Below are 12,194 nucleotides of genomic sequence, written 5' to 3'. Positions count from 1 at the left end.
TGAACACCGCCATCACTTGCTGCCCCTCCACTACCCATCCCACCACTAATTTGGGAAGGGAAAGTGCTGTCCCCCAGTCCCAGAGTTGCCCATGAACATCTCCATTTACTTGAGATTCACAAACCCTAGTCCTACTTCTCACCGGGGGGGGGAGGGGACGACGACGACTTACTCATGCTATTAATGGCCGCATCCACACGAGTGGGACAAGAAGCCTGCCTGGCCAGGCTTCATTTTTGGGTGGCGCATGCTGTCCCCATGTGCATTGCCTCAGCTTTTGGCATGTTTTTTTTTTTTTTTTTTTTTCCTGGGATCCTTCATTGGGATCTGATCTTCTCACAACTTGGAGACAACTGCCCCCAGAGCCGAGACAGTTCCCCCTACCCTGCAGAGATCGGAGTTTAGCCAGGCAGCAGCTCTGGTCTACTGCCTGGGCTGACCAGGAGCCATTTGCTCCTGATCAGGATCTATAATGTGCGCTTTGGTCCATTAGTTAACATGCCTTTTTTCTAGTACCTGCATGTATTGGTACTAGCAAACAGCACATTAGACTAGCTTAATGGGCAGTAATTGTCATCATACATGTGATGCTTTACTGCACATTAGTGCAAAATGGAGGCATAGCTTGCTTATACCAATTTGTATTGCTCTTTTGAAAGTAAGTGGCTGAAGTCTGCTCCTATTCCAAATGACCCAGTATGAAGCTGGCTGCTGGCCTTTAGAGCTGCACTGGAAGCAAGTTAATGGAATGCAAACTCTTTAGTGCCCTAGTCACTTTTGAAGACAGGACTAAAGGTCCTAAGGCACTTAAAAAAGAAACTCATGAAAATGTCACTGCTGCTCTAGGACAACCACAAGTGGCTGGATGAAATGCAAGAACAACAAGGCAAAGTTCTGTGGTCTGTATTACACAGGATGTCAGACTGAATGTTCACAGTGGTTGTCTTGCTCATTAAAAGGGAGGTAATTTAGCTGCCTCCCTCAAAGCCAACATTATAAAAACAAGTGTCACTTACCTGTAAATGGTTTAAACTTGTTCTCCAAGTCAAATTGTTGCTTTCCAATAGTACCAAGGTCCACCTGTAGATCTGGACAGATAGCATACTCTTCAATAGTCTTACTAATTTGGAAAATTTTATCAGTGATAGCTTCTGGAGCAGGACCTAACAGTAAAAAAGAGGGGTGGGAGGAGGGAAAGAGAGTTTTCAATGACATTATGCCATAACTGTCTATTCTACAGGTATATCACAGAACCAAGGGATGAGCATATCTCTTGGGAGAAGAACTATATGAGGAGGGGGATTTCTAATTTTATTTAAGTGAAATGTACTGCTGACAGCACTGAATCCTTAAGAGGATGTAATTAATGTGTGTTCTCTGGAACAGTTATAGAAATGGTGGCCAAAAGAAGGGGAGTGGGAGGAGAAGGGGTTAGAAATCTTACCTCCATTGGAAATATTGAATTTAATGCCAAAGTCTCCATTGGGCCCACCAGGGTTGTGACTAGCAGTCAAAATGATGCCACCAATAGCTTTGATTTTTCTAATAATACACGACACAGCAGGGGTTGAGAGAATTCCATTCTGTCCAATTACTAAGCGGCCAATCTAAAATAAACATTCAAAATAAATTATCCAAATTATTTTAAAGGTGACTAGACTGTGAAAAGCAGAAACATCAGTGTCATAGCACCAGTGTTTAGTAAACTCTCACATGGAGTTATGTTAAATTTACAGGCATGGCCTCTGCTTGAACAATTGGCTTCATTTTTGTTCTGCTGCACAATCTTCCGATATGCATAGTGAAGCACCGCATTTGACATCAGATTTGTTGTGCATCTTTGGCATTTCCCTTTAAATAAAAAAACCCTGCAGTTCAACTAGAAATGAGAGAATAAACTGCAAGCTGTGTTTTCTAGAGGCATCTAACAAATAACTTGTGAACTATTATCTAGAATTTTGTTTTCCAAAGATACTGGGGTATAACAAAAACAAAGAGCATTTAACTTTTCCCCCTTCCTTTAGCAATCTTAGACCAGAGGCCAAATTCTACTTGCTTTGTTTCTGCAATCAATCGACATGACTACTCAAATGGGTTCAGATTTGATCTCTTTCCTCACAGCAAGGAGCTGATTTCCTTTGTGTAATCCAGCCATTTTCAGTGGGAACAAACACATGGCAAAGTGCAAGGGAATTAGAAGCTAGCTCGTTAGGACGCAAGGAGAGCAGGATGTGTTAGTGTGTGCTTTGCAGCAGAACGCACCAGAAAAGAAGGCACATGTTCTTCTTAAATTCCAAGACGCCTTTATGCAAAGGTAGGTTTTTTCCATCCCCTTAAATAAAAATTTCCTATGTCCCAAAAATGCGTTAAGCAGTCCTTTAGCCAAATCATGAACAAAATGCATTCGAGGAAAGTGAGTTAGCAAAACAAATCTAAAGCTAATGTTCCTGGAGTAACAGAGCACATTCACAAGTACTTTTACATCACCAACAGATGAATGAAACTCTCCTACACAACACCACACTTTATGTAAAGAAGACTGTTGATGAAGACAGACAATCCAATCTTATAACCGTCAAAAGCCAGCCAAGCAAGCAACATACAGTTGGAAGACCTCCACCTCAAACAACTAACGAACACAATTTTTAACAGGAATTAATCTTATTCTTTTTATTAGTCATGATATCTAGCATTTAATTTATTTATATTCCTGGCTTTTTTTTAATCAGTTTATTATGCCATCTATAAAATCCTGGAAAGTAGTCCAATATGTTCCTTTATTTTCTCCTCTATTCTTAGCCCATCTTAGCACAGCCAGGCTTTTATATTTAACCTTAGCTCAAAGCAGTTCCAGTAAAATCTCATTAGTTTGACACTAGATCCCTCAAAGTATCAGATACTCTGAAGCTATTGTCATTCCCCAGCCAAAAAGATAGGTTTTTGTATGCTTTGTAATACTGATCATTCAAAATACAACTACTTTGAAATTTGAAGCCATTTTCTGGTCCCTTGGATGAGGAAAACCTAGCTAAATGCATTACCTATCATTAAACTGCTGCAGGATGTGCTCAGTCATGGAAACCAACTATGAAGTTGATTGAATGCAGCCTGCACTGAGCATACCCATACAACACTGAGCCCAAGGCAGAGACCCATACTGGGCAAACATACTGATAGACCCCGACACAAGGCTACGTTAGTATGGCCCACCTGAATACGACAGAACAGCCATTGCACCCTGTCCCCCTTGGTGCCAACTCTTTTTCAAGCGAGCCACCACATCAAATACATTTCAACTTCCTCTTCATTCCTGCAAATGAGCAGTGCCATTTCCAATGACATCCGTTTATTCACCAGCCTTGAACATCCAGCAAACATTACTCACTACATGTCTATGTAGATGAGAGGCTCTGTGGTCCCCTCTCTTGGTCCTGTGCCTGGTGTGGCCCTGCCCACCAAGGAGTGCAGCCAAACCAGGCAGCCCCACATCTCACCTGCACATACATTTTTGGGGGGTTCCAGGACTCATGACAAGCACGCCCAGTTTCAGTCCTGAGTGGGGGCTAATTGGCATGTAGATCGCGCACGTAGATGTGTGGCAGTAGGTACCTGGAATACACACACACCTACTGAGTAGTGCTGGGCTGTGGGAAGCACTATGGTTTGAAACGCTGTCGACTCTGCTGGGTCCCAGCCCAAAGGCAAATCATGTGCCTTTTGCCTTTGGATTAATATCATACCTAGTTTGTATTATATATAAGCAGGAACAAAAGTGTTGCTCAAAAGTGTGTTTATGGAATACCTTCGCTGAAACTTGAAGCATTTTGCAGAAAGCAAGCATTGATTGCGAGTGAACTAAGGCTGTAGACACCCGTGCCAATATGCATAAATGCAAATCAGTATGGGTACATTTATTTTAAGAAGTCAGTGGGTTTTTTTGGTCCTCTGCATTTTGAATTAATGAGGTTCTACTGTACCTAAAGAATCTATAGTGTGAGAAGTAGACCTTTATAAAGACACCAAGAACTCAGTACCGTGTCCTAAATTGAATGCACATCATCTGGTTGTAGAGAAACGTATACTTCCGAGAGGAGAGAGGAGATGTTTCAAATGAAGAAACAGTGTCTCTTCCTTTCCCCAGAATGGTTTTGAAGTTGTGGAAGATCTGGAGTATACAAATCAATTTTGCTCTATTTTGCCCAAGGCGGTAGTCACAGAAGAAAACCAAATTGTAGATGTGACCAACCCAAGAGCTTGAGTTGACTTTATATAAAACTCTTCTTGAACAATTAGTATGAACAGATTTTTTTTTAATGTCAGATTCCACATTGTCCTTCACCCCCCATCAAAATGCAGAAAGCGGGCTAGATACCATTCCACCTTTTAAGACAAAAGGTGGGTGGACCGTCTTCTCCACACTGAATCATGAAAAAACAAATCTTAAAGCTAAAATAAAGGTACACTACGAAAATAGACATGTTAATCGCTTTTTAAGGACTTGAGGAAGGTAGAATAAGATAAAAACTTAGAGGTGCCTATACATGAGTGTGGAGGCTACTCTGATGTGCTGTAATTACAGTGTGTCGGAGCAGACTTGATCAAGCGTGGCAATTACCATGCTCCAGCAGCTTCCCATGTCTCAAATGAGCTTTAGTTCAAGCATCCCCTCCGCCATTTTGAAGCGTGGGGACACAGACGCACAACGTGATGTGGAATTTTAATTAAAGTAGCTCTCAGAGCTGCTCTTATTAAAGGGCTCCCCACCCTCCTCCTGGAGCACGTGTAAAAGTGCCCTAGGAGCCTGTTTAGAAATAGAATCCAATCCAACATCTTTTTCCCCACCCAATTTCTTAAACAACTCCTATTTTGGAAATAAAAATGCCAACTCTCCATTGCACTGAAATTCCTTTAAGTCCTTCTTGCATTTCCTCTGTGAAGAGGTGGAGCAGGGAGGATTTAATTTCATACTTCTGCAAACTTTCAGTTAAACTATTACTGAACAGTTATTTGTTTCTCTTCCAAGAGCAACTAGAGGTACATGCCAACAAGAAGCTAATCAACTAGTTCAACACAGTGGTGCCAGAAACTGAGCATATGTCACAAAATGATCTGAGGGTATCAAAACCATCAGAATAATTAGAGGCAATGGGCCAGCTTCAAAGTGTTGGGAGAAAAGTTTGACTCCCTTATTATTACTATTACAGTAATGCTGAGAGACCGGCAGAGACTGGAGTCTCATTGTTCCGGTCACTCACTGTACATATTGGGTAGAGATAGTCACCTTTAATCTAAATTAATCCTTTATGTTTCCTACGAGTAAAGGTCATCTCTGTGGTGGGTTATTGTGTTAACTTTACATTTAGAGCTTTAAATTTACTGAGTTCCTTATTTCAGGGGAAATTAGTTCTTCATAATATAGTAACCCCCTTCCCAAAAGGCTTTTTTTTTTTTAATTAAAAAAAATATGGACTTAAAATTAAACTTTGTTGAGATGTCAATTTGGTGTCAAAACTTCAAAGAGATCCCAAAGCAGCATACAATCTCCCTTACAACACAGAAAACCTAAGAATGTGAGTGCTCAAAAATAAAAATAAAATAAATGCCTCTGCATACTTTTCTGCAGCAAAAATCAGGGTTTTAAGCTGGTAGGTGCCTACAATACCATTAAGCTGGTAGGTGCCTACAATACCATTTTCTCACCAGAAATCCACCCCCGCAGAAGGAGACCAGAATCATACACCAGTATGCCAAGTGCAAACTCACCAGTACTTTACACCATGCCATAATTACACCATCTAAGTTTAGATAGTTCTATTTATATATGCCAGGTTATGTGGACTACTGACTTAGTCATTTCCTTTAATTAGGGGAAGATCATTTAAAGCTTTGGCTCCCAACCTTTTTTTTGCTGCAACCCTAAATCTGGGTTTGTGACCCCTGCCTCTGCTCCCGCCTCACTCATGCCCAGTGGCACCAGCAGAGCCTGGGCTGGGCTGGGATCATGGTGGGCAGCAGTGGCGAGTCCTGTGGGCCGTGCGTCAGGAAAGCCCCGCAGGTGGGAGGGGTGGAGCGAGGGGAGACTCCATGCAACCGTGATTTGGGTTGCAACCTGAGATTGGAAGCCACTGATTAAAAGTATAAAATATAAATTAGACCATTACTGGCATGACAAATATGTTTGGTCTTATTTGGCAATCCTTCGGATCACACATTCAAAGGTAACTGTCTACATCACAGAGATTAAACTGATTGCCATGTTTGAGAGAAGATACGCATTCCTCATGCGAATTTTACATTGGAAAACTTCCTCAATCATACTTTACATTGTACTCACTGGGCTTATCATGCAGTTGATAAACCTGGTCAATAAAGCCAGAGGTACTGGACAGACAGACAATGTAAAAATGCAACATACAAACTAAAGCAAAGTCAAATTAAAAAAAAAAACAAAAAACAGACCCGTATGGAGCATATTATTAGAAAATAAATTAGGGACAAACTTTCAGATTCGATATATTGGCATAGCTCCATATTCACTTCAGTCTTCTACACTAGAAAAGAAGCTACCTCCCCCCTTTTTTGAGACCCTTCATTTCTTGTAATAGCAAACAAATACCTTCTGCAAAGAAAGTAGAATTAGAAGGCACTTGATAAAATGTTTGCAGTCCCAACTGCAGTGTTTGCAGGCCTCATCCTCACCTAGTATAAATTTACACTTTATAGGTCAGTGGCTCTGTACTTTTTCAGACTTAAGGCACCCCTTGGAAAATGCCAGCTCTTGGCTTTCATTCACTTTTTGACTCCAAAAATACAATACAGCCATTCTTCTGTTGCAAAAAACTCAGAAAGACCACTACAAGTCAGAATGGTTTTGACACTATGGATTTATCTTTGAAGCCTCTGGTTTTGTCTTGAAAAAAAATCACATGTAGGTGTTTCCACACCTAACAGTGTTAATATTTGCATGGCGCCCTTAGAAGAATCTCATGACACCCCAGGGAACCCAGCATCCTGGTTAAAAGAAAAAAAATCATTGCTATAGATCTTCTACTTGGACAATGTGTTGATGCCAATGGAGCTACCTTGATTTACAATGTTAGATGTTGTGCTGTTTAAAATTTTTACTCCAAAAATATTTTGTTGTTAAAAAAATCCCACACAAACAACCCCAGCCCCACAACTGTGTCCCCTTTCCATCTTTACCTCTTAACCATAAGTACACTACTTTCTGATTAATGGTTTTAAATCAAATTCTTCCCAGTGAGCTGTTTTAATGAAGTCTTCTGTGAAATTCCTTTTCCCCCTGAAAAACCACATACCCACATTTCTAGTACAAGCTGCACTGCACTGAAAGACAGCGAGACTTTAACTCCAGCTTCAATAAACAGAATTTCATTATAAGCAGAGCTGTCTATAAATAGGTCCCACTGTAACAAGCAGAATATACCAATTTTGAATACTATCCTGATACTCCTGACACAGCTGTTCACATCCATTGAGAAACCTCCAGACATTGTGTTTTGCTTTTTCATTTGTCAAGCAGCTCAGACCAATAATGAAGCTGCTTTTGCAGAGGTAAACCGAGTTGTCACTTAACAGAGGCCATCATTCTACCTATCACTTGTGAACAGTGCCACAGTTTAGGAGAGTTAACATTCACAAGTGCCAATAAATCTGTGAAATATACCCAATGACATGAATACATACAATATTTTTTTTTCCATGTTGCCCTTTCCTTTCTATGCCAAACAGCAAAATAGCTTAAAATATATATATAAAAAAACCTTGGCTACTGTCACTAATACCAAAGCTGATTGCATATAGCTAACCAATTCCATTAGAGCAATTAGCTATTTGCAATCAATTAAAAGACAGGAGGAAATTAGCTAAAACTCACACCACCTCATTTACTAGGATTCTGTATTTCTGCCGAGATGTGCTAAAGCATTAGGAATTTAGTCAGATTTAATATATACCAACCCCATTAGCAGCAGCCATTTGAACTATCAATTCTGTTGCAGATTTATTAAAATAGCGCCCATCTCCTCCAATTATCATAGTAGATCCTTGTCGGTCTCTTAGATCTATGGAAAAAAGTATGCTCTGGATAAAATTCTGCAGGTAGTTTATCTTGGTCTCAAAATAAAAGGTCTTCTTCCGTAATCCACTGGTTCCTGGTCTCTGGTCACGGTAAGGTGTTGTTGGCAGAGTAAGTACAGGCAGAGGACTGTCTTCCATGGTCTTTTTTCATATAAATGCATTTAAAAAATAAATTATGGTGAAATTAAAAGAAATCTTGACACCAGCAATGGCACATCTACTAGTTACAAGTTCAGTGAAGCAGTCAAGTACCCAAAAATAGCTCCTTGAACCTTGAGCTGCATGCGGTTTCTGTAACTGAAGAAGTTTTCTTGCACTTGTTCTGGAAGATCAATGTCAGAGAGAATACATATAATTCCACACTACAATCCCTCCTGGAACTGGACAGGAAAAGGGAAATTTTTATCTTTTCCGCAGTCTTCTGTTTGATACAGTAGTTGCCCTTTAGCAACTGCTGTATTATTACAGGCAATATCTCAGCAATGTTAATTCTGTCCTATTTTCTTTCAGCGTGGGGATGGCCAGAGAGGCTGTTAACAGGTCAGCCCTTCAGTTAGAAGCATTGATTTGTTGCCAGGCTCTGCTCCAAACCAATGCAGCATAGAAACCGTTTCAGGAAGATGAGTACATTTCTACAGCACTGCCAGGTCTCCAGTGGTGGTTCTTACTGTTGCACAGTCCTCACTGGGACACTAATACTGAGGCAGGTTTCCAGGAAGCACAGTAGTACACAGCTAGTTATTTCATGGAGCCTAGCAAGCTAAAGGTCACTCTTAAAATGGAAGTAAGAAGATCTGTTACCTACAGTTTCCCCTGTCATTCTGACAGCCAATAATTTTCTCCATTGACAATAATCTATACTGCTTAAGGGATGGGATTTCCTCTAATAAACACAAAAAAGTGGCATGTTGAGCACAGTGAGCTGAATTCCACTATTACACTGGAAAAAAAATCCAGAGCAACTCCAATGGCTTCAACTAAGTTTACCAAGAATAATTAAGAGCAGAATTTTTCCACAGGGTCTTTGCTAACTACTATTGATGATTTTGGAAAAGTGCATGCATCTAAAGCTGTGAATGCTGAAACAACACGATTAAATCCATACAAAAAAGAATAGCAGCCAAAATGTTTAGTCCCAGCTATATTTCATCTGGACTGAATAAAAGCCAACTTTCCTATCATTTATGAGGAACTGTCCCCCTGAATTCTGGGATGTTTGAATCCAATGTTCGTTTATCCACTCCTTTCATCCCTCCCTCTAGGCATTTTACGAACATTAGTTGAGTAATTCAGAAGCCTATACTTCACTAGAGACCCACCTGCCTGATCTTAAAGCAAAAGTCAGAATTGTGCATATAATTTAGTTTCCTTATTTTGCAAGGAAAATTTGGGACTGCCTTCAATTCAAAATGCTATACATGGCAATGGACACTCTGGGGAGAAGATGAAATCACTGTGACAACGTCTTCCCAAATATTCCAGGAAAAGAAAGGGAGGGAGAGCAGGCGTGCATGCCAGTCCTACAGCTCTAAAACAGTAGTAATTTCCACAGCCACGCATGGAGACATGTCTTGAGGAAGAAGGAAAAAGACTTCCAATTAATTCTCTTAGAGCCAGGTTCCCTCCCAACTACATATTTGAAGGCTAGTGCCATCATAAAAATCTGGAACAGTACAGTAGCCAAATATACTGTTGTAAAGAGGTTACTGTTCCCCTAACAAGTGGGTACACCCAGCAAGACATAAAAACAGCCCATGGTTCCTTCACATTTCAGTTTCCTACCAAAGAACGCAGCATCGGACCAGGAAGCAGCAAGGCTAAGTCTATGGGGTAGAGGATTTGCATTCATTTTCCGGAGGGGGGCAGTTTCTGCAGAGAGGGTCTCCTGATGTGCAGAGAAAACCCCACTCACTTTACTGTATGAAGGCTGGCTTTGGACAGATACACATTGGTCTAGTTATCTTTTGTGAACGCCTAGTTTTGAAAAAGAAGCCCAAGGAACTAAGATATTTGAAAAAAGGGGATTTTAAATCAAGTTGGATATTTAAAAATAAAATAGGCCTCTTCCTCCCTATTCCCCCCTGAAAAGTGATTTTGTTCAGCTTTATAGAAAGGACTGGGGAATTCTGTTCTGCGACAGTGACGCTTCCCAGTATGTAAAGAAAAATCGGACTTTGGTTATAAGTAGCTACATATACATAAATAAATGTTCTTATGATGCATCCATTCGACTAAAACACACCAAATGTGAAAAACTAAAACTTTAGATTTAACTGTAATATTTGAACCTCAGAAATCCTCCCTTTTATTTTGGAGAGTAATCCAGTGGTACAATCTTAATGTAACTTGACATCTTTAAAGCTTTGTACTAACACTGATTTGCACATCTTATTTTGGTATCCAGAAGTGAACATGCACTGTGGCACGTAGTCTATTCATATGCAGAGGTTTCCATCTAGTGGTACAGAAGAGGAAAAAAAAACCTGGAGTAGAATGGGTACGGCCTGTATTCACTTCACACAGTACATCTGTTGCTTGATCATTGCAATAAGATTCACATGGGAATCTCCCACTGGTATTAAATTGCTTACTAAGTCTTTTTCCCCTTCTCAGGCCCAGATGGCACCATGAGATCAGCTTACTGTCCCATGAAATCCCTCATTATTCAATTACATACAAAAAGCAACAAGCCACTAGAATCAACTCCCTCTTTGCTGCATACATAGGGGAGATTTACATGAAACCTCTCAAACACTGGCAGGGGAAAAAGGAACTATGGACACACTACACATTTGTGTATTTAATTAATTAAGAATGCAATATATCCCTGCCCCCCTTCCTCCTCTTTTTGGTTAGTTTGACTTTCTATTGTGAGAGGTATGGAGACTCTGGAGTACACAGGGCTCTGCTGCCAGAGATGTGACACTGAAATGAAAGCAGATACTGTAGAGCAGTGATTCTCAGGCAGGGTGCTGCAGCACAGTGGTGTGCCCTGAGATCCTTTCAAGGGTGCCGCAGGGTGAAACACAATGTTAGCACTCTTAGATGTGCAAACATGATCCACAAGATAAACTCAGATATTCCAAAAAGGAGACCATAGTGTTAAAAACCTTCTGACCTCTGCAGTGGTCACAGTTCATTGCAAAAGAAAAATTGCTCTATTATTTTTCTGTAGTTAAAAATGAGTCCAAACTAGGAGCTGGCATTTTTGGAGGCATGTTTCAAGACCCTCAAAGACTGCTTCAAGATTGAGGGGCACCTTGCATCTACAAAGCTTGAGAAACACTGCTGTAGAGTTTTCTAGCTAGGAGGAACGGACTGTTTTACTTCACTTGGATTCCAAGCTAACAGGGGCTGGAAGGGGACAGATATGAAACACAAGGCCTTTATCTTTGCCATATCTGATGGCTGTTTAACACTGTACCCTAAACTGACAAGGTAGGCATCTGTGTCAAAATTCACTGTTAAGAATAAAGGTCTAAATGGCGTGGAGAATAGATTAAGGTCACATTACAGCCATACAGGTGATGAGAGAAATTTTGGCAGTGGAAGAAGGGGAGAAATCTTGCACACCTGTCACTACCCATGCTGTACATAACCTGTAGCTGTAGAAGGGCTGGCATCTCCAAAAACCTAGCTTATGGAATTCAATATGGCAACTTGGTGGCCCCGTGATAAGTGGTGTTATTGCCAGAGCTCTATAATGCAAATTGAGAACTGCCTCCAAGTTCATGATGCACATAAATACACAGCACGCTTTCCTCGTTGCACCTTCTGTCTCGTCTCCACCTTTAATATCAGCACTGACTGGTGACGATGAATAAGCTGAACGATGCCCAAGTTCCTGACAGCAAGCTGGACACCATTTTGCTTTAGGACCTCCAATATGCTTATGACATTGCTTTGTTGGCTCTGATCTAGTAAACTGACCAGATGAACCATCAACTGCAGCTGCTGTCTGGTTACCAGTTTGGACAAAACCAAGTCCGTTGCCATAACTATTAAATAGCCTTTCACTCTGGATTAAACCCAACTCAGCATCAGCGTGTCCTCATGATACTGAGAGGCTGGCTCCTCTAGATATTATCATAGTC

At 40.7% G+C, this 12,194-nt stretch overlaps 1 protein-coding gene across 2 annotated transcripts in view; it reads right to left on the bottom strand.

The window, feature by feature from the left end:
* The window catches only part of PGM1 (phosphoglucomutase 1), a 50,474-nt gene that overhangs the window by 22,305 nt on the left and 15,975 nt on the right, over positions 1–12,194 (bottom strand). The window contains exons 1-3 of one of the 2 annotated variants that reach the window (XM_090048464.1): positions 7,981–8,514; positions 1,445–1,607; positions 1,017–1,163 (exon numbers count right to left, since the gene is read on the bottom strand). In XM_090048464.1, coding sequence (XP_089904590.1) covers positions 1,017–1,163; positions 1,445–1,607; positions 7,981–8,238 — 568 coding nt within the window. In that variant the 5' untranslated portion in view covers positions 8,239–8,514. Of the gene's footprint in view, positions 1–1,016; positions 1,164–1,444; positions 1,608–7,980; positions 8,515–12,194 lie in introns of those variants that run through there. The other variant, XM_090048465.1, reaches the window with a different exon arrangement.

Source organism: Crocodylus siamensis, chromosome 5, assembly GCF_052110815.1.
Source record: "Crocodylus siamensis isolate JL-2025a chromosome 5, ASM5211081v1, whole genome shotgun sequence".
NCBI lineage: Eukaryota > Metazoa > Chordata > Crocodylia > Crocodylidae > Crocodylus > Crocodylus siamensis.
This window is presented reverse-complemented; position numbering and strand designations above follow the sequence as displayed.